Source organism: Rhinichthys klamathensis, unplaced genomic scaffold (genome assembly GCF_029890125.1).
Source record: "Rhinichthys klamathensis goyatoka isolate OS25496 unplaced genomic scaffold, OSU_Roscu_1.1 h1tg000850l_1, whole genome shotgun sequence".
NCBI lineage: Eukaryota > Metazoa > Chordata > Actinopteri > Cypriniformes > Leuciscidae > Rhinichthys > Rhinichthys klamathensis.
Window position 1 is genome coordinate 68550 of NW_026607224.1, and position 27695 is coordinate 96244.

The window sequence follows — 27695 nt, forward strand, 5'->3', positions numbered from 1 at the left end:
GCTATTAAACCAAAATGTTCTACTTTTAAAAAGTTAGCAAAAACTCAATGTTTTGGGGAAAGTTTTATTGTAAAATGTTTATGATTGTAAGCTATGGAGAAATTTTTACCGGTAAAAAATATTTACATCACTCAGTTTACAGGAAAAAAAAAAGTGAACATCTAGTTGACTATAACAAAGGTGGAGGATTAGTATCGTCGGTTCATCTTCTTGAATTTCTCATAGTGGTAGTCATCTGTGGCCTTCTCGTTATTCGGTCTCTTGCGGAAGTTGGGTGGTGAGGCTGAAGAACAGAAAAGAAAAAACATCAACATAAATTCATTAAATGCAATTCAATCTGTCAATTAAGCAAAATAGGTTTTCATCCTGATCTTACGCTCAGGTGCTGGATTCTCCGTGTCTCCTACTCGTAGCGGCCTGGCTTTGGGCTCTTCTCTGTGGGCTCTTCTCTGGGGAGCGTTCACATCCTCGTGATAGACTTGAGAGAAGAACAGAAAATGACTTAACATTTCTCCTTTAGGGAAGGACAGGAAATGTTTCAAATATTCCTAGCTAGTAATCTACATGTTTAAAACATTAGGCATGGATGAAGCTGTAATTCATAAAACTGAACTTAATCTTGATGTGATGGACAAAACAATACTTCTGAATATAAAATACACAGGTTTACTGATACAGTAAATTGGTTTATGTAAAGAAATAATTGTATAATTATTTATTGAAGGACAACTACATTTGTCACAAAAAAAAATCTATCTAAAATCAAATGTTTTGTAACTGCTGTCAACATAAGAAAAGTTTCTAGAGCAGCAAATCAACAGAATGATTTCTGAAGGATCATGTGACACTGAAGACTGGAGTAATGGCTGATGAAAATCAAAGAAATAAATTACATTTTAAATTATTAAAATAGAAAAGGGTTATTTAAAATTGTAATACTGTTTTACAGTATTTGGTGAACATAAGAGACTTCAAAAACATTAAAATCTTACTGAACCCAAACCTTCGAAGGAACGGTAGAATATGTGTACACTTACAGCGATTATGCTGGACGTAATTCACAGCAATGTTAGTGGGAACAAAGGAGGTCCCGTTGTCTTTCTTCTTATTCCTCTGCTCAGCAAGCAGCTTTGCTTTGGCATCTTCTGTGCTGATGATGTTCTTTATCTTTGCACTTAATAGGATTGGAAAAAGAGGGTTTTGGAATTGGCATCCATAGCTAGGTAGGTCTAATTAGCCAGAATACAGAGAAAAATATCTGATGCGATCAATGGAAAATGTCTGAATTAGTTTTGGTCTTTACTTACTCTATCCCCAGATCCACCTCTGGAATTCCACTCAGCATCTGATTGGACAACATCTCTTCGGTCTTTTTGGCAGAATTGACACGGATGCTCTCTGGAAGCTCGTACAGGAGGTCCTCTGGATTCTTCACCTTCACCTTCTGCACCTCTGCCTCCACCATGCCTTTCTTTTTCTTTAACTCAGTCTCAATGTACTTCATCCTGAATGAAATCACATACAAGCAGAGAGAAGATAAAAACATAAACTGAGGCAAAAACACCAATGAAGAAAGACCATCATGCAGAAACTTGAATGCAGATGTTTTGCGCGCACACATCAACTTACATGTCTGCATCTTCATCTCGTCTGTTAGTCTCTGCAGAAAAGGATGTACCAAGATTCAGGTCGTTTTCATCAGCTGTCCTATAGTGGAGGAAAAGTTAATTATTTAAGTTGTAAAATACAAAAACATCAACTTTAAATGAAAAGCAAACATGATATCATAACACTTACATGTCTCGGTTTCTGTCTTTAACTTTCTTCATGTCAACAACACCTCCAGTCTTCAGTTTAAATGGGTCATCCTAACGCACAAAACATTATTTTACCCCTCTATTAGTTCATAAATTATTGGTTCATTAGTTATTAGATACACAAACTATAACATTACAATACCTTCATTGTACTACAAAATGTAGTTTGATTAAAATCAGAAAAAAAAACATACCTCAAGCTCAGCATCCAAAGGAAGCTTCTCTCCTACAAGTAACGTTGCAATGCTGGAGGAATGGAATGATAAAGCAGCATGTATTATTCCGAAAATAATTTAGCATAATTGAAAATGATTTTGTCTACAAAAATTAGAAATGAAAAATTAAACACTGTACAAAAATAAGGCTTGTGCAAACGTTTAAGATTGACTAGACTTCTGACCAACCTCACTCCATGCTGCCTTTTTCGTAGACTTTGAAGCTCCCTGGCTTCATCCAGTTTGGACCTTGGAAAACAAATTTAAATGTAACATATTTAAAAATATTTACATTATATATTGTTTATAAAAAGACATCTGTATGTAACATCTGAATAATTCTGACACGTGTATAAATGCTTTTATGTAACGTTAGTTCGGTTGATCTATTAATGGCTCAATTTAGTGTATTTGGCCTGAATGTGATAAACATAGCAGCTAATACGTTAACTGTTACGTTAGCCTACCTGACCACGGCTTTTGTCTCATCGTCTTCCTCGTCGGATGAATCCTCTTTCTTCCTCCTAAAATTCTTACCCGGTGGCATGATTTCAAAGAACTATTTAAATCTATATATTTAATGTTTATTTTACCCCTTCACACGCCAGAACGCAACGTCGGCGGTCTGTGTTTAGTGACGGACCTCTTCTCCACATTTCCCGAAACTTCCGCTGACATCACAATTACTGTATTAACAGCTGATCTAAGATCAGCTCGTCCGTTTTCCATATAACCGTTTAACGGAGTAAAGCGACTATGGAGGATAAAGAGACTGGTTTAAGATCAGCTACTTTTATGAAAAAAAGAAAAGAAAAAAAACCCGAAGTAAAAATAATAACAAAAACAATTAAAATCATGACCAGCCCAAACAAGTAGTATGTAACTTACATTTTAATAGTGTAAGTAAATAAAAAATAGTTTTTGATCAGATGAAAGAGCTAAAAAGCATTCATTGGCTCTGGTCAAAGCTGTGACGCACACTATTGCTATAACGTTATTCAGTATGGATGCTGTTTAGTGCACTGTTACCCACCTCTGTTACAAACACCACAGATTGGCTTAAAATGATCATCTATGAGTGTTATTTTTGTTTATGTCTGACAGGTAAATAACTGTTTTTATCTTTCCTTCGGTTAAAGCGAAGTGTCTGTTTATTTGTCAAGATAACATCATGTCGACTGAGCGTATGAAAAGTGTCTTGCAGCCCGAGTGGAAATATGGCCTGTTTATTCTGCAAGATCGTGTGATGTAAAACAGCTTTTGAGTAGTTGACGATGACATTTAGAGGAAATGTATTGTGTTGAAGAACAAGATAATTAACTTACCGAAGCCGCAGAAATTATCCGAATGTTTTGAGATTATTTTTTCTAATAAGATGAATAGAGTCTGGTTCATATTATTATTGTTTTTCAGTTTCTCTTTGGATAAGTTAAAGCTGCTTTTCGTGCGAAAAGCAGATTTACAGATTACTTGAATAATGTATTATTGTGCATTTTTCCACTGTAACAATGGACGGAGTGATTTGCGATGAATTCATCATTCAGTAGTGCTAGGCGCATGAAACAGCAGTTTTGGGCTCCGTCCTGAGAGTTTCAGTTTCAGGCACCGACTTACATTGTCATCTCATATTAAGCAGATGTGCTAGAAATCAGTATCCAGATTTTCTCTTTCACACTGATATTGAGAGTGTACGTTTATTTTAGAAGGTTATACTTAAAGGGACAGTTCAGCAAACAATTTAATTGTCATAATTTTCTTGCCCTCATATTTTCCCAAACCTGTTTATTTTTCTTTCTTCTGTAGAAAACAAATTGAGATGTTTGGTAGAATATTTTGTGTGTCCATAGAATAAATGTGAATGGTGACTGACTTAATATTTCTTTTTGTTTACCACAGAAGTTAGAAAGTCAAAAACAATTTGAGGCTAAATAGATGATTTCATTCCTTTTTTGGGGTGTACTTTAACCCCACAACTTCACAGCTGTTTATTGTATTGATGCTGTGCAGAGTTGCATCAGTAGTTGTCAATTCTTTGTGCTTTGTAATAGAATGACGTCAAAATCAAGATGACTGACAGCGGGGATCTTTGTCCTCACTTGGACTTTATTGGTGAAGTAACTAAGGAGGAACTTATTCAGAAATCAAAGGTTAGTATTGCTTTTGCTGATATTTAAGTCTTAAATGTATTATGAGGTCTGTGTATTGAATTCTATAATGTTATTTTTTACTCAAGGGCACGTGTCAGTCATGTGGGGTAGGTGGACCAAACCTCTGGGCATGTCTACAGGTAAGGAGCCTTTTCTCTTGCAAACTTACAAGCACAATAGACTTTAAGCATGTAGAAAGATTTATGAATGCAATCTTTAAGATTAGGCCCAGAACATTTCTTTAAAATCAGCATGAAATCAAAAATCACAGTTCATATTTTTAATGGAATATTTCAGTATCTTATTTATCCGTGCACATCATTATTTTGTAAATTCATGTGCCCTCATAATCTTTAATCAAAATAACTTCCCTTTCTCTTGCAAGCAACCACATTTCTTCTCTTCTCTCATTATGGCTTTAAATGATGGACAAAACAGAGCAAGCGCATGAACACAGCGCACAAGTGAATTATTGTTTGAAAAATTGTTTGCGCAACATCGTAAAAAAAATGTTGCAGTTCTGAAGAAGGAAATCTCAAAAACAACATAATGTTTGCAGAGATATATATATAATTTTTTTACATTTTGCAAGCTTGCAAATCTTATTTTTCGATCTGGCAAAACTTTTTTTTGTAAGATTTTGAGTTTTCGAACACTTAGTTTCAACCTTTCTGAACTTTATTTTCAGTTTTGAATCATGGCAGGATATTAATCCCATAAAAACATTTCATGCGATTTCTGCAGGTTTACATTTTATGTGTGAGCTGTGACACTGTGCTCACAATGCTGCAATTCACTTGCACACTGTGTTCTTGCGCTTACGCTGTTTTGTTCATCATTTAACACCAAATCTGATGATGTGTTTTTCTGTGCGAAGGCAGGACAACCTGTAACTCATATTAGATTGCAGCATTAGCAAACAACAACGGTCCAATCAATTACCGATGGACAAAATCTAGTCCCATCCTGCATTTTTTCTTTTTTGAGAGGCAGTTTCACTCAGATATACGTCACAATAAGAAACAAAAGACTATCGCAACTTCTGTTTCATGTCGATTTCAAAGTAAATCATATATATTACTTGAAAATCATTACTCTCTTTGTCCTGTTTTGCCCGCAGTGTGACTGTCCCTATGTAGGCTGCGGAGAATCATATTCTGATCACAGTACTATACACGCACAGGTGACTTTCTTACAGTTTGCTTAATCATTTAAATATTTTGTGCACACTTTCTTTTTATCTAAGCATTCATTCTATTTCTATCTAGATATCATCCATATATGATTTTTTTGTTCTTTTGTACATGTGTGCATCTTCTTTTGACCTTTTTCCAGGCCAGAAAACACAATCTGACAGTAAACTTGACCACATTCAGGGTGTGGTGTTACGTCTGTGAGAGGGAGGTGTTTCTGGAACCAAAACCTGTTACTCCTATATCATTAGCTCACTGCTGCAAACCACATGAACAGGTGAAATCTACACTTTCTGCTGTTTAAGATTGTATAAACATGATTAAGATGGTACTTCCTGTTCCTGCATTATTAATATCAGTCTGAAGATCTCATTTAGAATTTATAAAGCACATGTACAATACAAAATACACAATTCACTAATTTTTAAGGATCATCTTCCCCAGACATATCACCCACTGAAGGCGGTTCCTATCGCAGTGGCGGATGAGGAAGGCTCAGAATCTGAGGAGGATGAGCTTAAACCTAGAGGTATAATCATGTAGACAGGAAGCTAGTACATATTGCATGGCATTTCAAATTCTCTAATAAATGATAAATGGCAAGGACACCCACCTAGGCATTGATGGGGACACATGCACTACCATTCAAAAGTTTGAGATCAGTATGATTTTTAAATGTTTTTGAAAGTCTTTTATGTGATTAAATACTCAGTAAGAACCGTAATATTTTGAAATATTATTACAGGTCAAAATACCTGTTTTCTCTTTTTTTATATATTTTAAAAGAGCTGGATTTTCAGCAGCCATTTCTCCAGTCTTCAGAAACCATTCTATACGTTGATTTGCTGCTCAATTTGTTGAAAACGTAGTATTTTTGTGGAAACCGTGATACCTTTTGTCAGGATTCTTTGATAAATAGAAAGATTAAAAGGACAGCATTTATTTTAAATAGTGTCATTTTTTTACTGTCATTTGCTTAATTTAATGCATTCTTGTTAAATAAAAGTATTAATTCTTATTATTTATATTATAAAAAAAATCTTATTGATGACCTTTTATATAAACTTCTACATTTGTATTTACTAACAGATGTAACTATCTTGCCCTGTTTATACAACAGCATAAATAAGCGGATTCAAATAATGAACGAATGACCAGTCAATTTCATTTTCTGTTTTTTTAATATGAAAAAATATTGCTTAATGGAAGTACATAGCCTGAATTAAATTGAATCTCACTGTCATTGATTATGTGTAACGATTAAGATTCTATTCCACACTGCAAAATTTGAGGGTCATCTGTCATTTCCAAAAGCAATATTTAGCAAAGTTGTAGGCTGGTGTTTGCATTACTCGTTATGCGTAATAGTCTTTATTCTATCTCAGGTCTCACAGGGATGAAGAACATTGGGAACTCCTGTTACATGAACGCTGCACTGCAGGCCCTGTCCAACTGGTGAGCTCACAACTTGTGCAGCATAAATAGGCATGATCCAGACAGCACAGACTGGAAGCGTGACTGATTCCACTGATTTGTTTTCCAGTTCTGTTCATCATGCCCCTTTAAACTGAGAATGATTTTCCTGTTTCTTTTTCTTTTTCTCTTCAGTCCTCCTTTGACTCAGTTTTTCCTGGATTGCAGTGGGTTGGTGCGTACGGATAAGAAGCCGGCGTTGTGTAAAAGCTTTCAGAAGCTTATCTCTGAGCTCTGGCACAAGAAACGGTAACAAGCACTGACTTGCCAAACCGCTAAACTAGATCTGGCCAGTTCTAGCGAACCTAATTTTAATCTATTGAGCTTGGTCCTAATTATCTGAACCTTACCGTTCTCTGTTGGTTTTCTTTTTCACTCTTCTGTACTTTCTTTTGCTTTCTGTCCAGACCAAGCTATGTTGTTCCCACTAGTCTGTTTCATGGAATCAAACTGGTGAACCCCATGTTTCGTGGCTACGCTCAACAGGTATATAAAGCAGTGTTATTTTAGTATTTTTTATATAATATTATATAGTAATTATTCGTTTATTGAATTGGCTTTTTATTTTTTATTTTCAGTGTTTATTGCGATTTTTGTTTATTTTAGTATTTTTTTTATGTACTTTTGTCATTTATATTGAGTTTACAAATATTTGTATATTTCTATTTTATTTTTATTTCAGTATTAGTTTCAGTAACTTTAGTACATTAACTTTAACTTATTTTATTTTAATATTTATAAGTTTAAGTTTTTCCATCTAATATTTTTATATTATTTTATTTTAGCTTTATTTCAACTAACAATAGTTTAGTTTTAATTAACAGTAACAATGCTGATATGAAGATTACTATGCAACCTTTCAAGACTGTAGTTGCGTTTCTCATATAAGCACCATAGTCTTTTTGTAAAGTACACACTTCTTGCTTCTGTGTTTTTAGGACACTCAGGAGTTTTTGCGATGTCTGATGGACCAGCTTCATGAGGAGCTGAAGGAGCCTTTGACCGACTGCAGCATTGCGATCTCAGATGTCGACCCTGACCACAACCTTGACAACCTTAACCATGTCGATGGAGACCGAAGCCCCTCTGAGGACGAGTTCCTGTCGTGTGACTCTGGATCAGGAAGCGAGAAAGGAGATGTAGAGAGGGCAGGAGGAGAAGCAGAGCTGCTCATCCAAGATGAGTGCCTTGGAGGGAGAGGAAACGGAGGGATCTCGGAGAAAGAGAGGCTGAAGGAGAGAAGAGGAGAAGAGAGGACACGGGAAATGGATGAGGATGCAGATGTGGATACGGCCGCACAAGAGGGACAGGCAGAGAGAGAAACAGAGGCAACCACTACAACCACAACTGTGCCGACATTAGGAAATACAGGTATGATGTTCTCATAATCTTATGCTACGTTCACACTGTCAGTTTTTGGGATTGCCCACCACATTTACTTACAGGTGTGAGTCTCAAAATGTCGCGTTCACACAGCAACTTACAGTAGCGTCTCGAATACTGTCTGTATGAATGTGCAACGTGAGTCAAGCCTGTATTCTCTTACCAGTAACTATAATGACAGTGACCAAAGTAATATTAAAGATGGCAACATCCATAAAACTGAAAAGTCTTATCACTTTTGACACTACAAGAGTTCCATTGAGCCGCGAGTTCATCCGTCAAATCTTCATTAACTGACTGCAGCTTTTATATCTGGATGGAGAGCGGGGAATTTGAGTTGCGCGTACAACACAAAACTGATACGAGCAGCTCCAGTGGAGAACAGTGACTGGATCTAAAACCTTCAGATCACACACAGCTCACATCTGCATCGCTGTAAGCTACCGAAACCACTCATGAAAACCTGCAATACACAGTAGACACACATTTGTGCTGCGCAGAGCGGCTCTTTCGCACTGTATGACGTGACGGATAACTAGTTGTCCAATCCGGTTCCGTTCACACACAGCACAGGAGAATGCGGTTGTGAGTCCTGAAAATGTATGGGTGTGTGAGTTTGGTTATAGAATGCGGTTGTGAACATAACCGTATTAAGGACTCAAATACAGGACTGACAAGCGTATTCTGCTGCTGTGAACGTGACCTTACACTTACAAAAGATTGGGGACAAGTAATGTTTTTGTGTTTTTGAAAGAGTTCACTTTGATCAGAAATACAGCAAAAACAGTAATACTGTGAAATACTATTTATTCCTGTGATGACAAAGCTAAATTTGCATCAGTCATTACTCCAGTCTTCTCTTCAGTGTCACATGATCCTTCAGAAATGAGTCTAATATGCTGAATTTGATGCTCAACAAACATTTCTTATTATAATCTATGTATAAACAGGTGTGCTGGTTAATATTTTTGTGGAAACCATGATAATATTTTTGGAATTCTTTTGTAATAATGCAAGTCTTTGTTGTCACTTTTGATCAATTAAGCATTTATGCTGTATAAAAGTATTAATTTCTCTTTTTACTGACTCCAAACTTTTAAGCAGTAGAGAGTATGTTTACATAGTTTATAAAGTGTTTGGATGTGAAAACATAAATCTTTTCACTTCCTGATCCCTCTTCTCTTGCAGAACCTGATAATGAAGCTTCCATGCACTGTCCGTCCTCTCATCCTTCTAGCCCCGCTCACAGTTTGCAGGAGCTTCACTCCAGACTCTCCAGCAGCCCACCAAGATCCAGCCCCCTCAGAACTGGACCCACTTATACTTTCAAGAAAGGTTTGCTTCTCTCATATAGACAAATACATCATATCATAATTTTGCTTTAGACTAAATAACCATTATGTTTGTTTGTCTTGTAGCTCAGATGCTCCTGAGCACCAAGAAGAAGAAGCAGTCCCGTTTCCGCAGTGTTATTTCAGATACCTTTGACGGATCCATTCTGAGTCTGGTTCAGTGTTTGACATGTGACCGGGTGAGGAAGGATGCAAGGAGTTTTTCTGTCTCAAGAGGGCACCAAGCATCACATCACATTCATTACACTTAAACACATACCACTACAGTAGTGATGGGAAGTTCGGATAAGTTTACTGACTTGGATCTTTGAATCTCTTTCATCAAAATGAATTAACCTCTTTTTTTTCAATTCATTTCGTTCATTTCAGCAGAATATAATTCAAATGTTGGATGTGAATGGGCATATTACCCCAACGCATCTACTATAAAAAAAACTATAATGCAACCAAATTATGAGAAACAGAAAATTATTATTTTATTCCTTAGCTGGGTCTTCAGGCAAAGCATTCAGTTAGTTTACCTCACCTCCCGATCTAAGTTGTTCATTCTTTTGTCACATCACATCCCCATAAGCTGAGCTGTGCAGTCTACCGGAAACAGAATTGATTCATCCCGTGACAGCCCAGAAGCTGAGGTAATGATTAGTTTACCTCTCGAATCTTCGGGTTTGAGTCGTTTGCTCTTTTGTCACGTAACTGTATGTTGTTATTATATGTAGGTATCTTTGCTTTATCAAAGTGATTTTACCCATCATACGGATAACGTTTAAAGCATTAACCAACTCTTTACCACATTCAATGTTATGGAAAAGAAACATCATAACAGAAATTTACAATTTTATAAATTGTAAGAAATAAGAAAGCTACAATTTGAGACCAGAAACGATCACTAACTGTAAGAGTAAAAAAACTGACTACGCTCTTGTTTGTAAGGAAGTTTGGGAATTATTAACTAATTTCTTTATCCAATATGGCTGTCACGTCATGTGACAAAAGAATAAATGACTCAGGAGGTGAACTAATCATTTTTGTTTCCTGTACAGAACCAATAGGATGTTGCGCTTGCCCGGTCAACACAAAATGAACAAATCACTCTCTGAGGCAACTCGTTCCCGAGTCAATTTAAAGAGTTGTTCAAAATGAACAAATCGTTTATGATCAAACCTACAGTGTACTTCAGTGAAGTCAGTGATGAACCATGTGGTTTCTGAGGTCCTCCACTTTCACTTCAGGTCATTCTAGAATTCAGCAATTCATAGCTGCACAAAACAGACTGTGTTCATATCACATAAACCAAATGTTATGTAACAGTAGAAGGATATTTCAATGGTACAGTATGTGTAAGACTGCAGAAATAGCAATGTTTTAAAGAAAATATCTGCCTTTGTAGGTTTCGACAACTGTGGAGACCTTTCAGGACCTGTCTTTGCCTATTCCGGGTAAAGAAGATTTGGCCAAACTCCATTCCTCTATCCACCAGATCGCTCCAGTTAAAGCTGGTGTCTGCACGGATGCCTATGCGGCACAGGGCTGGATCTCCTACATCATGGATTCTATACGAAGGTATAGTGAGAGTGTGGTTGAGGCTGAGAATGAACTAATGGAAAAAAATGTATTGCACTACAGTCCAAATGTTTGAAGTCTCTAAGACGGAAAGAAGTCTCTTATGCTTACCAAGGCTGCATTTATTAGAACAAATATACAGTAAAAAGTCAATTTCATATATTTTTTAATTGTAATTTATTCCTGTGATGACAGCTGAACTTTTAGATACCATTACTCCAGTCATCAGTGTCACAAGATCCTTTAGAATCATTCTAATATGCTGATTTGGTGCTCAAGACCTTATTGATGTTTAAAGGTGAACTAAGTAACTTTTTTACCTTAACCGAACAGCTTTGGAGTCATTGTAATGTTTATATTACTGATTTCGTGTTGAATGGTGGTCGTCTCGCACCCCCCTGGTGCCTGTGAGCCGCAAAACCACCCTTGCAACTTTGGGCCGGCGGGCCGCGTTAGGAAGTATCGTGTGATATCAGGTCTCGCGAGGTAACGAATTGCTTTACGGCAAAAAACAGATCTGATAAAATTCGGATAAAATGAGCATCAAACAGAAATAACCCGGCGCCGTATACTTGTGGTGTTCGAGGCGCACATACAATACAGACTGCCGACAGTTAAACAGGGCGCTGCTCTCAAAGGGGCCATACCTTATTTCCACTCGTTACAGCGTCCATCCTACTGAACAGGTACCGGTGTACAGGAGGAGGGGATCCGGCCGTGAGTGCGAGCCATCTCTGCGTGAGTGCTATTCACGACAGTACGAGTACTCCACAGCGACTCTAGGGGTCGCTGTTTGACAAAAACGGAATTCCTACTTAGTGCTGCTTTAAAATAGTTGTGCTGCTCAATAGTTTTGTTGAAACCATGCTACATTTTTTTTTATGATTTATTTGATGAATATAGTACATAAGTTCAAAAGAACAGCTTTACTATTTGAAATAGTAAAGACTTATACATTGTAACAAAAAATCTGTAACTTTTGTGCATAAATTTAATACAGTATTGCTTAATAAAATTAAAGTATTAATTCTTTAAAAAAACAACATCATACTGACCCCAAACTTTTAAACGGTAGTGTGTGTTCACCAAAAGCTGAATGTAAAACTATGTAATTGCCCTGAAAAAAACCCCTCTGATATTGTAATGTAAATGTATGTCTATTAGTGATCGTGAAAACTATATCTTATAACTGCGGACAATGCGGATGATCCGCAGGTTGGCGGGCCAAGTAATAAAAAAATAACGTTCTGATTAATTGCAGGGAGTTCATGGGTGGAGAAGATAAATCATTAATGATGGAAATATTAACGTGTTTAAAGGGATAGTTCACCCAAAAATGAAAATTTTCATCATTTACTCACCCTCAAGTTCTGTGTGAATTTCTTTTTTCTGCTGAACACAAAAGAAGATATTTTAAAGAATAAGGGTAACCAAACAGTTGATGGACCCCACTGACTTCTATAGTATGGGAAAAAAAAATACTATGGAAGTCAACGGGGCTAATGACTTCCATAATATTCCTTTAGTCTATCCCTTTAGAGCTTAATTTTAGAGGCACTAATTTGCAGACTCTGAGAAATTCTGCAAAATCTGAGAAAGAGGCGAAACAGATCTGAGAAATTCCAAAAAGGAGAATTAAACCAAAACAAAAGGAAGGAAAGCAAAGTACCGCTTTAGGAGCGTTTTAATGAAGTTGTTAACCAGGACGAATCAGGTGATGGCTATGTGATATGTAACGGCTGGGAAATACTATATGTATGTGACAAAAACTAATAAAGCCTATCCAGCGTTTGCTTGGGCTGAACATATTTCCTCTTGTGCGTGTTTGGGAAGTTGCAGTGACGGAAACAGTGACAATTTAAATTTGAAGCCTGTGTTTAGGCTATTAAGGAAATGTAAATTTTCCTTTTACTTTAATAATTTTCATTTAAAAGCAGCCTACTCCAGTGTAATATTATACCGTATTATCACGCTTAACACTGATAATTTGAATAATTGTAATGTGACAATCGTGTGCGAGTTGGGTGTGGATATCTAAATCAGAGAAAATCATAAGTTTGGGTGGGTGGCGGGTAGATGATTTATTTTTAACGGCGGATTCTGGTGACGTTATGTGTGTTTTTATGCAGGTTTGTAGTGTCTTGTATTCCCAGTTGGTTTTGGGGTCCCATGGTAACGCTGGAGGACTGCCTGGCAGCCTTCTTTGCTGCTGATGAGCTGAAAGGTAAGCACACCATGTTTGACATTTATGAATGTGGAATTATGAATGCGACAGCAAAGGGTAAACTAATTAATATTCACTTTCCACACTGTTGTACTGTTTGGAAACCCTTGGTTGATGTGTTTTTCTTTCCGCCAAACAGGAGACAACATGTACAGCTGTGAACGATGTAAAAAGTAAGATTTCTTATATAAAAAAAAGGCTAAAATGTAATCGAATCTAAATACTAATTATGGTTTTACAGCCAAAACCATACTGTAGCTGTTAGGATAGAAACATGCTAATTTACTCTACCTGCTTCCCAGATTGAGAAATGGTGTGAAATATTGTAAAGTTCTGCGTCTACCAGAAGTAAGTACCCCCTCCATTTCGATCTGCTCTTTTCAATACAACTTGTATTCCTAGTTTGTTTGTTTATGTGTGATCTCCTTTGCAGATATTGTGCGTTCACCTGAAGCGTTTCAGGCATGAAGTCATGTACTCGTTCAAGATAAATAGCCACGTGTCATTTCCATTGGAGGGTTTGGATCTCAAGCCCTTCTTGGCTAAGGAGAGCCCGTCGCAGATTACTACTTACGACCTGCTGTCTGTCATCTGTCATCACGGAACTGCTGGGAGTAAGTTACTTCTGTGTAATATTGCGAAATATAGCTGGAGTTTTGATAAATGGCCTGGTATTTGTTAATTGCTGGCGCTTTTCCCAGATGAGAAAAAATATATTATTTTGTCTGATTTATTTGAGTGAAATAATATTTTTTCCCCCCTTTTGAACAGGTGGTCACTACATAGCGTACTGTCAGAATGTGATCAATGGACAGTGGTACGAGTTTGATGATCAGTATGTAACAGAAGTGCACGAGACAGTAGTGCAGAATGCTGAAGCGTATGTCCTTTTCTACAGGTACTTTTTTTTGTGCTATTTTACTGATTTTGTAATGTTTGTTTAAAGAGCACACAGTAATGTTTTTCTTATTAAAGTTGGCTTGAAATGAAAATTCACCCTTTTTATGCACCTTATGACTCATCCTTGCATATATTTCATTAAAAAACTTTTTTTTTTACCTCATAATTTTTTATCAAAAATGTTATAACTCAATCTTCCAGTCAAACGGCAGACTTCTCTCTGGTGATGTACAGTTAGGTCCATATATATTTTTTAACATACAACTATCAAGATGAAATTGAAATGCAGACTTTTAGATTTAATATCGGAACAAAAATAGGAATTGAAACCGTTTTTATACACAGTCCCTCTATTTTCAAAGGCTCAAATGTAATTGGACTAATAATCATAAATAAATTGTTCATTTTCAATAATTTGTTGAGGATCCTTTGCAGGAAATGACTGCCTGAAGTCTGGAACCCATGGACATCACCAAAGACTGGGCTTCCTCCTTTGTGATGGTTTGCCAGGCCTTTACTGCAGCTGTCTTAATTTGTTGTTTGTTCTTGGGTCTTTAGTCTTTAGTGCCTTTAGTTTTGTCTTCAGCATGTGAAATGCATGCTTAATCGGGTTCAGATCAGGTGATTGACCTGGCCATTGCAGACTATCCCACTTCTTTTCCTTTAAATCTCATGGGTTGCTTTTGCAGTGTCATTGTCCATCTGTACTTTGAAGCGCCGTCCAATCAACGTTGCTGCATTTGGCTGAATCTGGGCAGACATTATTCCTATACCCTTCAGAATTCATCTGGCTGCTTTAGTCTTCTGTCACATCATCAATAAACACCAGTGACCCAGAGCCACTTGAGGCTATGCATGCCTATGTCATCACACTGCCTCCTCTGTGTTTTACAGACGGTGTTGTATGCTTTGGATCATGAGCTGTTTCAAACTTTTTTTCTTCCCGTCATTCTGGTACAGGTTGATCTTAGTTTCATTAGTTCAAAGAATGCTTTTCCAGAACTGGTTTGGAGAGTGAAGACTTGGCTGGATGTTGTGAAGGGTTTTTTCTTTACCATGGAAAGATCCTGCGATCGTCCACTACTGTTGTCTTTCTTTGCCGTCCAGGCCTTTTTATGTTGCTGGGCTCACCAGTGCATTCTTTTTTTTTCTCTCTGAATGTAACAAACTGTTGGCCAATCCTAATGTTCCTGCATGCTATCTCTCTGATAGGTTTGTTTTGTTTTTGAAACAGCCTAATGATGACCTGTTTCACTTGCATAGAGAGCTACTTTGACCACATGATCCAAATGCAAATGCCACACTTAGGGGCTGTTTACACGACACCATTTTCAACTGAAAACGTAAAACTTTTTATGCGTTTTGGCCGTTCGTTTACACGACAACAGCGTTTTGGGTGCCTGGAAACGGGTTTCAAACTGCAAGTTTTTGAAAACGGTTTCCGTGTAAACAACAAAGGCTTGATCCCAAATGGCACACGGTGGACCTCCTTCGAGTTCACATTTGGTGATGTCATGAAGTGCAGACCTAAGGGGCGCTGGCTTCGAGTCCACGCGAGAGTGTATTTTGGGACAGGCTTGATAACATCATGCCACCGAAAGTCAAACAGCCACAAAACTCCTCCCCTCATTTATCTGATTGGGCGTTCGCAATGATTCCTGGGTAGGTAACTCGCGTGGAGGGTGCGAAAGTGCGGGCTTCGCCGAAGTCCGCATCGAGGGCACAAAGGCGGCGCTCGCGAGCACACTTCTGAGCGCTAAAATGCAGAATGGGACACCCTACGGACTCGTACACTTGGCGAGCACACGCAATTTCAGGCCACGAGACTGCGAGTCCACATGAAGTGTGCCATTTGGGATTCAGCCTAAAACGCGAATCTCTGAAGACAATGACGTCATGCACATGCGTTTTACGTGTTTAGTCTATAGTGTTTCATCGCCATCTAATGGCCTGGCAGCAGATTACAGGGTTTTTAGTCGTTTTCGCGGATCCGTGTGAATGGGGATCGTTTTGACAATGGTGTCGTCTGTACGCCCGAAAACTGAAAGGAAAAAATGTCCCCGTTTTAAGCGTATCGTTGTCGTGTAAACGTACACTTAGAATCAACTCCAGACTCCATCTTTTACCTGCTTAAAGGGGTCATGAACTGGCTTTTTACATTTTTTTATATTGTTGTCTGAGGTCAACTTATGACGTTCGCTTGGTTTTTACATTCAAAAACATAAAAATGAATACGTAATAGGCTATTTTCTACCCTAGTTTTGAGCCTAGCTCAAAAAACGCTCGGTTTTTATGGGCGTCTCGCATTGAAGACTTAGAAGTAAACACCCACTGCTGTGAGTGGATAACAGTTTTGCATATTATAATGAGTTTCGTGTAATGCGCGAATTGGTGGACGGGGCTAAACCGGCCGTGTTTGAAGTAGGCGTTGATCTTCTTCTGCGGGGGTGGTGTTTTATCCTCTTTGTCGTCATAGTTCCCCACTTTTAAAAAACGAGTCGTTTGCTGAGCCTGGTGTCAATAAAAGCTTTTATTGGACTAACAAGGACGTTTTCAGTTCTGAAACTTACAGGATATTCTTATAATATGATGACCTCTTAGACCTCTTTTGACATAAAAGCTCAAGGAAAATTTGATTTCTCAGTTCATCACCCCTTTAAGCAATGAAGAAATAATGAAGGAATAGCCCACACCTGTCAATTAAACAGCTTTTGAGTCAATTGTCTAATTACTTGTGGTCCCTTGAAAAGGGGGGATGCGAATACCCTCAAATTAAAGCTGAGAGTGTGCACATTAAGCCCATTCATTATATAACTAACTTGAATATGTTTGGCAAATGGCTAAAATAACAAAAATTGTGCCTGTGTCCAAATATATGGACCTGACTGTATGCCAGACTTATCATTTAGTCCGCATAAACCCACCCCTTTTCTTACAATCACAGGCTTACATTTAGATCTGCCTCCATCCAATCAACAACGGATGGATAGAACCAAGTCCCTGGCCTACATTTTTGTGAGAATCTGTTTCACTTGTATGTACGTCACGATACGTAAGAAAAGATCTGTCGCTACTTATGTTACTCTGCAACTGTTTTACATTTAATTAAATGAATAGTACTTAAAACAATGTATGCTAAGTTCATTAGGTTCCATGCCAATAGATGTCAGAATAAAATCCTATACTATTGGGACATATAGTGCTGAGTGCACTTTTAAATGGTTGTAATTTCATGTTAATTTTCTTTTAGGAAGAGCAGTGAAGAATCTGTGAGAGAGAGACAGAAGATTGTCGCACTGGCTAATTTAAAGGAGCCCAGTCTGCTTCAGTTCTACATTTCCAGAGAATGGCTCAACAAGTTCAACACATTCACTGAGCCTGGACCCATAGCCAACCACACTTTCCTCTGTCAGCATGGAGGTATAATCACACACAAATGCTGTCATGTATATCTAAAACCTATCCAAACTGGACCAATTTAGGTTGAATTAATTACATGACTGTAATATTAATTTACCTACATCAAGGTTTTGTCAGACCATAGGTTCAGAAGAGTTTAGGGAGTGCCAGGGGGCACTTCTGAGCCTTACTCTGTCATAAAGTTTGCTGCTCTAATGAAACCACACATTTTTTTCTCTGTACTGTGCTTACTGTGTAAGTATGAAGAGTACAAAGAGTACATGCGAGTACAAATTGACTTTAGTGGGTGAGTAAATGGATTTACTGGCTACAGTATGTGGTATGTGGCTGCAGTTAAAACAACAATTGCGAGATTAACGTAGACAATACATAATCACACACCCCTATCTGACCCTCACAGTTTTTTTGTTTGTTTTTTTGCTTGACATAAGTGACATACAGTCTTAAAATGTTGTATTTTCTTCTCCTCTGTCTGCATGTAAAGACTCGTGTGGCTGTCACAATTCGCACATCTTTTTCCTCAGTGGAAAAATGACCACCAAAGGTTATCTAGGATGGCCTGAAGGTTTTATTTTTTTTCCTCTTCTAGAGCTCCATGTGATGACTCATATGTGAACTATTAATTGCATTAAGCCACTGAATCTAGTGTGTAAATGTTTTTATGAGAGACAACATTTCACGTAGAAAGTATATTACAACAAGTGATACAGTGAATAGCATCACCTTTTTTTATTTGATTATTTTACTCATTTTACCCGCTATTGGCACTTTTGGCAAATAGCTCATTTTCAACCCAGTATATGCCCCCCTATGGTTTGCCCATTGGTAGATATTTTTAAATCTTTTTCACTTGCTGTAGCAGTAAAAACTTAATTCAGGTATGATTTTTATACAGGAATCCCTCCTACCAAGTACCATTATGTGGACGATCTGGTCGTGATCCTTCCTCAGAATGTGTGGGAATATCTCTACAACAGGTGAGTCATGCATAGCAATGCACATTTTTGACCTTTAGGAAGTCCTCAGGACATTTATCACCTCAGTGGAACATGGATTATTTTTGAGCTTCTGATCTGGTGAAGTCAACAAAACCTCAGTCTAACCCTGAACTCACAAGATGTTTATGGCGTTCTGTCGGTTCGAGGCATCTGATGTCATGTTTAAGGAACTACACCAGCAGTGCAATGTAAACATTGTTGAGTTATGTGTTTGCGCTTTTCACTGGCCATACTTTGAATATTTCTTCATGTCTTTCACAGGTTTGGGGGAGGCCCAGCCGTGAATCACTTATATGTGTGTGCCATCTGCCAAGTAGAGATCGAGACCTTAGCCAAACGACGGAAGCTGGAGATAGACACCTTCATCAAGGTGAACAAATGACTTCACACAGACAGAGTTCTCTACTGTTTGCAAAAATAAGTGCCGTTCATGTACAGACAAATTAGTTTGCTCTTGCTGTTTTAATATGTTGCCAACTTTTGTAGCCCACTTAAAAGTAAACAATGAGATGCTGTCCATCTCCACAACACTCACTGTGAATCACAGATAGGAGGGAGTGTTCTTCTGGTTATCCACTCAGATAAACAGCATTTTAGGTAACGTAGTGTGGAAACTCCTCTTGGAAGGAGCATAATGTTCTTGGAAGCGTTTGCTGCTCGCTCGTAAAGCCAGAGAACTGATGAAAAACAGACTGCATACTGAACAGATCAAGGATTTGACCTGTACTGGAATCTTATCAGGAGTGCAGCATCTTATCAGGTGCATCAACAGCTTTGAAACAGACATGTTTTGAAGCTTTGGAAAAATTTGGATGTCATGTTTGAAACTCCACAGTTTTTAAAGGGGCGCATCAATATTAAATGCAGCTATAACTGTTATACTGAATAGTGCGGAAACACTCAGATTGTTTAGAGGGAGTTTGAATTTGATAGTGGTCATGTCCCTCTCTGTTTCTTTTTTTCTCTGTCTGTCTATAGTTAAATAAAGAGTTTCAGGCTGAAGAAGCGCCTACGGTTATCCTGTGTATCAGCATGCAGTGGTTCAGAGAATGGGAGAGCTTTGTCAAGGGCAAAGACAACGGTACACTCTTATACAAACTCACACACATGTGATACTGCTTATTTTATTATTTAAAACAATATATGCAGCAAAATGAATAATAATGTCAATTTGTGGCATTTAGTTCACTGACCTGAGGGAGGAATTTAAGTGTCTGTTTATATTGTACAGCTATTTTTAAGCATTCTATTTGTATTAAAACAGTCAGTAATAGAGGTGCAACAGATCACAGTTGGTCCGTGCTCCGTACGGAGTACGGACCAGGCCTCACGGTTAGGCATGCATGTGATCCGTGGATTATTTGCTAAGTTTAACCATCATAGACTGAAAGTTTATCATTTGCATGTGTTTTTTTCTTGACAGTTTACACATTCAAGCGATTTAAACCATTCAGAGAAGAGGTGAAAGAAAAAGAAAAATTGATCATGCGCTGCTATCTGAGCACACACAGAGAGAGGCGCATTGTAGACCACGCGCAAACACAGAATTGATTCCTCTTTCACGTCTCCTTGCGCTTGAACGGACACATACACATAAAATGATGTTAAATACCCATCTAGGCAAGTATTCTCGTAAACACAGTCAGTTATGTCTTAAAGGGATACTCCACCAGTTTTTCTTATTAAACTATGTTATTCCCTTAACTAAGACGAGTTGATACATACCTCTCTCGTCTCAGTGCGTGCACTATATCGCTCTGTATTGCCGCAAAACTATGTTAGCACTTAGCTTAGCCCATGCATTAAATATGGGCCAAGCAGAGAAGCGACCAAACACTTCCACGTTTTCCCTATGTAAACACAGTTACTCGAGTAGTGTAACTTGACCTGGGCTGGTGACACAAAATAAACCGTTGCGCTTTTCTAAGCGTTTAAAATTGATGACTATATTGTATGGCGGAATACCATAACAAGTGCTTTTGAGCAGTTCGACTTGGCGCAATAATATCTTCACTCGTGAAAAGTCCTCTTACCGGCTCCCGCTTCCTCTCCCCCTCCCTCTGACATTTCCGTCATTACAACCAACGTGACATGCGCCGGTAGTAGTAGTTCGAGCGGAGTTGACGAAGTAACAGGTTGTTGGAAGCTAGTTAGCATTCTAAACAGCACAGGCTCTCAATTTCGGTCGGCATCTGTTCGCAACAGTCACACTTGCACCACCAATTGCTGTTTGCCCGTGGTCTTTCACCAGCTCCGGTCTGTTCTGGATCATATCTTTCTTGCCTCTCACGGTCCATAAGAGCTAATTCCTCCTCCGTGTACTCGGGTTCAAACAGATATGGCTCTGGGTCTTCTACAAAGAAGTCATAATCATCTACAAAGTCCGCCATTGCAAATGATCTGCAGTTTGCAAATGATCTGCAGTTTGCTAATAGCACAGGTAGTAAAAGTCACGTTGGTTGTATTGACGGAAATGTCAGAGGGAGGGGGAGAGGAAGCGGGAGCCGGTAAGAGGACTTTTCACGAGTGAAGATATTATTGCGCCAAGTCGAAGTGCTCAAAAGCACTTGTTATGGTATTCCGCCATACAATATAGTCATCAATTTTAAACGCTTAGAAAAGCGCAACGGTTTATTTTGTGTCACCAGCCCAGGTCAAGTTACACTACTCGAGTAACTGTGTTTACATAGGGAAAACGTGGAAGTGTTTGGTCGCTTCTCTGCTTGGCCCATATTTAATGCATGGGCTAAGCTAAGTGCTAACATAGTTTTGCGGCAATACAGAGCGATATAGTGCACGCACTGAGACGAGAGAGGTATGTATCAACTCGTCTTAGTTAAGGGAATAACATAGTTTAATAAGAAAAACTGGTGGAGTATCCCTTTAAGCGAATATAAACAGTTGAGAAAGAAATCAGATGTGTATCATTATATTGGATCCGTTTTTAAAGTAGGTCTTAAAGTAACAGCAGCCTATAAAAATATACTGATGTCTATGTAATTAATGTTAAACAAACAACAAAACACATCTGTAACAAAGATTAATCTATATTTAATTTATACAGTGCTTAGAATAAGTGAACACACCCATGCTAAAGTTGACTAAAAAGAGTAATAAAAAATCATCTTTTGGAAATTGATCTTAATGCCTTAATTAAAAAAATGAGGAAAAATCCAACCTTTAAGGACACCAATTTTCTTTGTGAATGAATAATGTATCGTAAATAAATAAATGTTCTTCCTTAAAATTCAGGGTGCATAAGTCAGGACACCCCTATGTTAAATTCCCAGCGAGGCAGGCAGATTTTTATTTTTATTTATTTATATGCATCCTGATAAAGTTCCCTTGGCCTTTGGGATTAAAATAGCCCCACATCATCACATACCCTTCACCATATAGAGATTGGCATGGTTTTGGGGGTCGGCAACCCAAAATGTTGAAAGAGCCATATTGGACCCAAAAAAAAAAAAAAAATCTGTCTGGAGCCGCAAAAAATTAAAAGCTTTATATAAGCCTTATAATGAAGGCAACACATGCTGTAAGTGTTATATTAGCTTTATTAGTATCAAAATGATAAGGCTACAAATTAGAGCTTAGATCGGGCCCAAAAAAATCAAGCCCGGCCCGGCCCGACACATTAAACGTAATTATAAGCCCGAGCCCGATTTTAACCCGACCATTTTTTAATGCGTGGGTCGTTATAACTGACGTTCTCAACTTTCTTTCTCCCGCCCGCAACATTTGTTTTGTCCCGCTCCCGCCCGCAAATAGACTTTTTTCTGTACCTCCAAATACTTTCAAGTTAGCCTACGTGTCGCCACCATACATCCTCCTGATAAATTATTTGTTATTAAAGCATTAAAACACAAACCACTGTTAATTTAACATAAAAGCAAGCAGTTTACTATGCGTGCATGGTTTGGCATGACTGAATGCGCGCAAAGTGCGCTCTAATAATTCCTAAAAAGCTGACAGTTCATCGCGATCTCACACATCTCTGTTATTATCAATGAAGCTGACTGCACAATGAATCTTTCATAATATCCACACTTTGTTCGTTATAATTGGAGGATCTGCCAGCATACAGAATTCAGCACTGAACAAAAACGTCAGTTTTGAGCGGTGAGGGGAGTCTATCTTAAATGCTTCTGATTGGCCATTGCGTTCAAGAAATCAACACATATGTCTGTGATTGGCTATATCGCTCAACGCTGCAAACACGTTATGAATAGAAATTCTAGCCTGTAAATCGTTTCTATTTTGTTTTAGTAGAGTGAGTGCATTACCGCACGCGCCCGCGCTCGCACTCGCCCATCAAATCTAGTCCCGCCCCGCACTCTATTGCGTTGGGAGTGCTCAGCTATCTTTCTCTTTTTCCCCTTGGGATCCATGGCCCATGACACACCCGCCGGTTAGTTTGTTTGTCAGCCACCGGTCTGGCATCACGCCGATCTGACAGACACGTGTGTAACAGTCTATGACGTAAATTCTTCGTTGACAGAAATGTTGAAATTAAATATTTATTATACACATTTTTACAACGTTGAAAAACTTCAAGAATATTTGTCATGTATTTCCTCCTACATAAATTATATTAAAACAAAAAATATTTTTTCCATTTTCAAATTTTTGAAAAAGCTCAAGGGAGCCACTAGGGCGGTTGCCGACCTATGATAGCCTAATAGCTGGTTTGATTTGCATTGAGAGATGATCTTATGGAAAGTACCCCACGCCAATCTCTATATGGTGAAGGGTATGTGATGATGTGGGGCTATTTTAATCCCAAAGGCCAAGGGAACTTTATCAGGATGCATAGTATCCCGGATCCATGAAATAACTGGCCTTTAAAAATAAAAATCTGGCTGCCTCTATGGGAATTTAACATAGGGGTGTCCTAACTTATGCCCCCTGTATATTAAAGAAGAACATTTATTTATTTACGATACGTTTTCATTCACAAAGAAAATTGGTGTCCTTAAAGTTTGGATTTTTCCTAATTTTCTTAAGGCATTAAGATCAATTTCCAAAATTCCTCTTTTTAGTCAACTTTAGCATGGGTGTGTTCACTTATGCTAAGCACTGTACAGTGAACACTATAGTGTTAATTTACATTTAATGATTACATTTCTTTACCTGAATACTACTGTTAGACCTTACTTTATTTGTAACTTAGTTATATTGTATTTATTAAAAAATATATATATCAAAAGGAAAGTTACATTACACCCCCCCCCCCCCCCCCCCCCCCATTATTATTATTATTATTTATTTATTTTTGCTGATCCGCAAAATGATATGATCCGTGACTCAAAAACTGTAATATGATCCAAACCGTGAGTTTAGTGATCTGTTGCACCACTAGTCACTATGGTCACTTTGAATCAACATTGACAATTCTTATTCTTATTATTTTTTTATGTAAAATTGCAGTATTCAATTAAAGTAATGTATCATGCACATCATTATTTTTTTTAATTTATGTGCCCTCATAATCTTTAAGCAAAAACATTAACGTCCCCTTCCCCTTACAATGACATCTCTTCTCTGTTGACGTGAAAACCAGCCCAAGGACTTGGCAATAAGTTTGTCCAATGGCCTGACGAGTTTCAATTCCTCCCCTCCAGCAATTTGTCACTCACATGAAACAATCGCAGCAATTAGCAAATGGCAACAATCCAATCAATTCCCGATGGACAAAATGAAGTCCCAATTTTTTTTTATTTTTTTTTTTTGCTCGAGGTGCCATTTTACTTGCATTTACGTCACAATAGGGAAAAAAATTCCATTGCATTTTCCAGTTAATGCTGACTTTTAAAGGGATAGTTTACCTCAAACTTGTCGTCATGCTGTTACAAACCTGTATGACTTTCTTTTTTTCTTTACACAAAAGAAGTCGTTTTCATTATATTGACAAAAAACAGACATTTTTCAAAATATCTTCTTTATCTTTTTCTTGTGTTCCACAGAAGAAAGAAATGCATACAAGTTGAATGACATGAGAGTGAGTAAATGATGACAGAATTTTCATTTTTGAGGGAACTATCCCTTTAAAACTTTGTGTAAAATACATTACAAACGTCCATGTTACATTAGGTGATGTGTGTAATTTTTATCTGATGTTATAGTTCTCCCTAAAACTTTTAACACTGTGGCTCTGAAACGCATTCAAAAGAACCCTCTGTATGTTTGAGTGTTCCGACCAGCCTGACATGGCAACATTGACTCAACCAATGGTGGGATTTCTTGTCAGTTCTGCCAAGACCACCCTCTGTATTTTCAAGGGAATGTTTGCTTATGGACTGTAAAGGTCATTATTTTTTTCCTCCCTCCCTCTCTCTCTCTCTCTCTGGTGGTTTAGAGCCGCCCGGCCCTATTGACAACAGCAAGATTGCAGTAATGAAAGGCGGACATATCCAGCTTAAACAGGGTATTGCCTGTCCAAAAATTGATGTGTCTGTGATTCATCTTGTGTCAAAACGTTGTCTGACTCGCATGTGTGTCTTTGTATATAGTTCATTATCTACGGTTTGGTTTGCAGGAGCAGACTACGGGCAGATATCTGAAGAAACGTGGCAGTACTTGTTAAGTATTTATGGCGGTGGGCCAGAGATTGCAGTGCGGCAAACCATCAGCCCCCCAGACACTGACACGCATGGTGAGAGGAAGATAGAGGCTGAGACCAGAGCCCTCTGAAATGGTAAGAGTTACCTCAAAAAACGATTTGAACACTAAGCCACACTTGTATGTATGTTTGGGCCAATACGATTTTTTTCTAGAGAATTCAGCAAGGAAGCATTAAATTGGTTAAAAGTGATATATTGTTTAAAATTATTAAAAGTATTTTGACACTTTTTTTTTATTATAGATTTAGTAGAATATATAGAATATGTCTGTAGTTAAAGCATTGAACTATACCTACTCTTCTGTGAAACCTGTGTGAACCCTTTATAAACCCTCTTGTCTGAGAAAGTGAAGCAATTCTAATTCTAATAATGTTTAGTCAGCTATGGTACAGACTGGTATGATCCAGACAGACTGATTAATCACATCTACCTACATTGCCCTTGTGTTTGGCTGATTCTTCAATTAGGGGCACTTTTACTACTTGAAAACCTTAAAAAATGCAAGTTCATTAAAAAAAAAAATATTATGAAATTATTTATCACATGCCATGCAATAAAGATCTGATCAAGGTTTTGCTGAAGCTTCAGGTGGATTTTGGTATAATGTGTACTCTAGTTTGTTTAATTGTTTGTGTGATTGTAACGACATGACTATGGCGACATTCAACAAATGTGAAATTTTGATTTGATTTGATTTATTCAACAATGATCATAAACATATACAATCATGCCAGAGGCAATTCATATACATTTAAATACAATTTGTTGAGGATAAAATACACAAAAAAGCCTTAGGCCTTGGCTTTAATGTAATGTAAATGTAAATAAGCTTTGGCCTTGTTACTAAGCTACTAACTAACTTAAACTACAAAATAACAAAACCAGATATTTTTAACTAGAGCTTCTCTGTCCCCTAGATGATTTTACACACAAAAAAATATATTTTTTATATATTTAAATCATCATAGAAGACAGAACAATTACCGTAGTTGAAAAATCACCGATATATTTCAATACAGGAATGAAACATTCACTTGTTATTGATAGGTTTTGTTTGTTTCTTTGCTCTACTGTAGGTGATGAAGACCAACGTGTGGATGACAGTCACGCACTGCGCTTACTGTCTTACAAGCACTTCGTGAGCATTTCTGTGGATCTGTTATCTGTGACTGACAGAGCTCTCCTAGTGTAGGAAAGGGTCTTATTTATTAGGTGAATAAATCTATTATCAGACACACACATAAAGCATATTTAACATTCGTGAAGAAGCTTCATACATGTGCGCTGGTGATATGCTTGTTTCTGTTGTCATTGGGATTAAGGGCAGTGACGTGAGCCTTTCTCAGTAGTGCAGAGGTAAATACATAATGCGTCAAGCAGGCCATATTCAAACTCTCACTCAATTTTTGTTAGAGCTCTTTACTGACGTCTGCCTAGGAAAAATAAGGCTTGAACTTAGTATCTGCATGTTCAAAGAAGCTTTCTTTGCCACCCAACTCCACTATATCACAATAATTCACAGTACAAATGTGATGAAATTGAGCATGTTGGCACTGAGTTTGTTTTTGTTGTAATGAATAGTTGAAACATGATGATGTTGAAGGCTTAATCTTTTCAGCATTATTTTGCAGCGAGTTGTGTTTACATTCCCACCTCCGAGATCTACGAAAACAATTTCCATCAATACTCAACCATCAAATGTTTATGTTCACGCTAGCCACTAAATCGTGTTCTCTGGAAACTATAGGAGGGATAAGATTTGATGTTACAGATATATGCCGGTGCCAGCACTTTTGCTTTGGAAGTTATAATTCTGGCATTAAAATAATTCATCTTAAGAAGCAACAGGATGTGATGCCATGGGTGAATTAGCCTTTTCATGTTGAATCTAGGGCTGTTTACTCAATGCTACTGAAACCGACACTGTCATTACACAATATAAGATTTCAATATTAAAAGCTCAGGATGTGTTTCCCATTAATATTACATTTTATTTTAATGCACTTTAAAAACCTCAGTTTTGACATAGCTCCATGCTCTGTCCCAATAAAAGGAAATGAATCCTTCACGGATATCCCCATCCCGGCGCCCCAGCTCTGACACAGGGTTGCGTAAGCTACTGTGTTTGACGTATTCACTATTAAATGGTCTTCACATTTTTCACAATTTCCTCAGACTGGCAAAAACGTACAGTAACTGCTTACTCAAATGCTTGGTGTGCTGTCTGTTGAAAGCTGCATCATTTATATGCCACAATGGTTTAATGATGCAGCTCCACCGTCTCAAATGAAACTAAACTACTTTTCCAAGGGAACGTGCAATGAGGCGAATCAGATGTGTTGGAAATGCTAATAGAATGCCGATAATCTAGCCTAACTATGTCATTT

General features: G+C 37.8%; 2 protein-coding genes across 4 annotated transcripts; one reads left to right on the top strand and one right to left on the bottom strand.

The window, feature by feature from the left end:
• Window positions 1-48: 48 nt before the first annotated feature.
• Window positions 49-2684, bottom strand: cunh9orf78 (chromosome unknown C9orf78 homolog). The gene is made up of 9 exons (XM_056243818.1): window positions 2500-2684; window positions 2222-2281; window positions 2012-2063; window positions 1798-1868; window positions 1630-1707; window positions 1308-1505; window positions 1038-1174; window positions 377-478; window positions 49-283 (listed from the first exon to the last, which is right to left on the bottom strand). The coding sequence occupies exons 1-9, from the start codon at window positions 2577-2579 to the stop codon at window positions 189-191; spliced, it is 873 nt and encodes a 290-aa protein (XP_056099793.1). The 5' UTR covers window positions 2580-2684; the 3' UTR covers window positions 49-188.
• A 295-nt stretch (window positions 2685-2979) lies between these two features.
• usp20 (ubiquitin specific peptidase 20) lies at window positions 2980-26845 on the top strand. Of its 3 annotated transcripts, none has more exons than XM_056243819.1 (25): window positions 2980-3136; window positions 4081-4179; window positions 4266-4319; window positions 5300-5362; window positions 5515-5649; window positions 5802-5901; window positions 6758-6827; window positions 6981-7094; window positions 7253-7331; window positions 7784-8216; window positions 9417-9563; window positions 9647-9759; window positions 10971-11143; window positions 13273-13367; window positions 13507-13540; window positions 13670-13715; window positions 13801-13981; window positions 14139-14265; window positions 17518-17687; window positions 18583-18664; window positions 18947-19055; window positions 19664-19766; window positions 25044-25112; window positions 25224-25382; window positions 26385-26845. In XM_056243819.1, the coding sequence occupies exons 2-24, from the start codon at window positions 4099-4101 to the stop codon at window positions 25376-25378; spliced, it is 2733 nt and encodes a 910-aa protein (XP_056099794.1). In that variant the 5' UTR covers window positions 2980-3136; window positions 4081-4098; the 3' UTR covers window positions 25379-25382; window positions 26385-26845. The 3 variants fall into 3 exon arrangements, with proteins under 3 accessions (XP_056099794.1, XP_056099795.1, XP_056099796.1); XM_056243820.1 differs by having other exon boundaries at window positions 5817-5901; XM_056243821.1 differs by lacking the exon at window positions 26385-26845 and adding an exon at window positions 24652-24686 and having other exon boundaries at window positions 25224-25362.
• Window positions 26846-27695: the final 850 nt, after the last annotated feature.

Bases quoted from the DNA above. Each gene is read 5' to 3' on its own strand.
- usp20 (XM_056243819.1), top strand. From the start codon at position 4,099: ATGACTGACAGCGGGGATCTTTGTCCTCACTTGGACTTTATTGGTGAA. The intron at 13,368-13,506 runs GTAAGCACACCA...TCCGCCAAACAG, and splicing joins TGCTGCTGATGAGCTGAAAG to GAGACAACATGTACAGCTGT. The intron at 13,541-13,669 runs GTAAGATTTCTT...CCTGCTTCCCAG, and splicing joins AGCTGTGAACGATGTAAAAA to ATTGAGAAATGGTGTGAAAT.
- cunh9orf78 (XM_056243818.1), bottom strand. From the start codon at position 2,579: ATGCCACCGGGTAAGAATTTTAGGAGGAAGAAAGAGGATTCATCCGAC. The intron at 1,708-1,797 runs GTAAGTGTTATG...CCTCCACTATAG, and splicing joins AAAGACAGAAACCGAGACAT to GACAGCTGATGAAAACGACC. The intron at 284-376 runs GTAAGATCAGGA...TCTGTTCTTCAG, and splicing joins GGAGAATCCAGCACCTGAGC to CCTCACCACCCAACTTCCGC.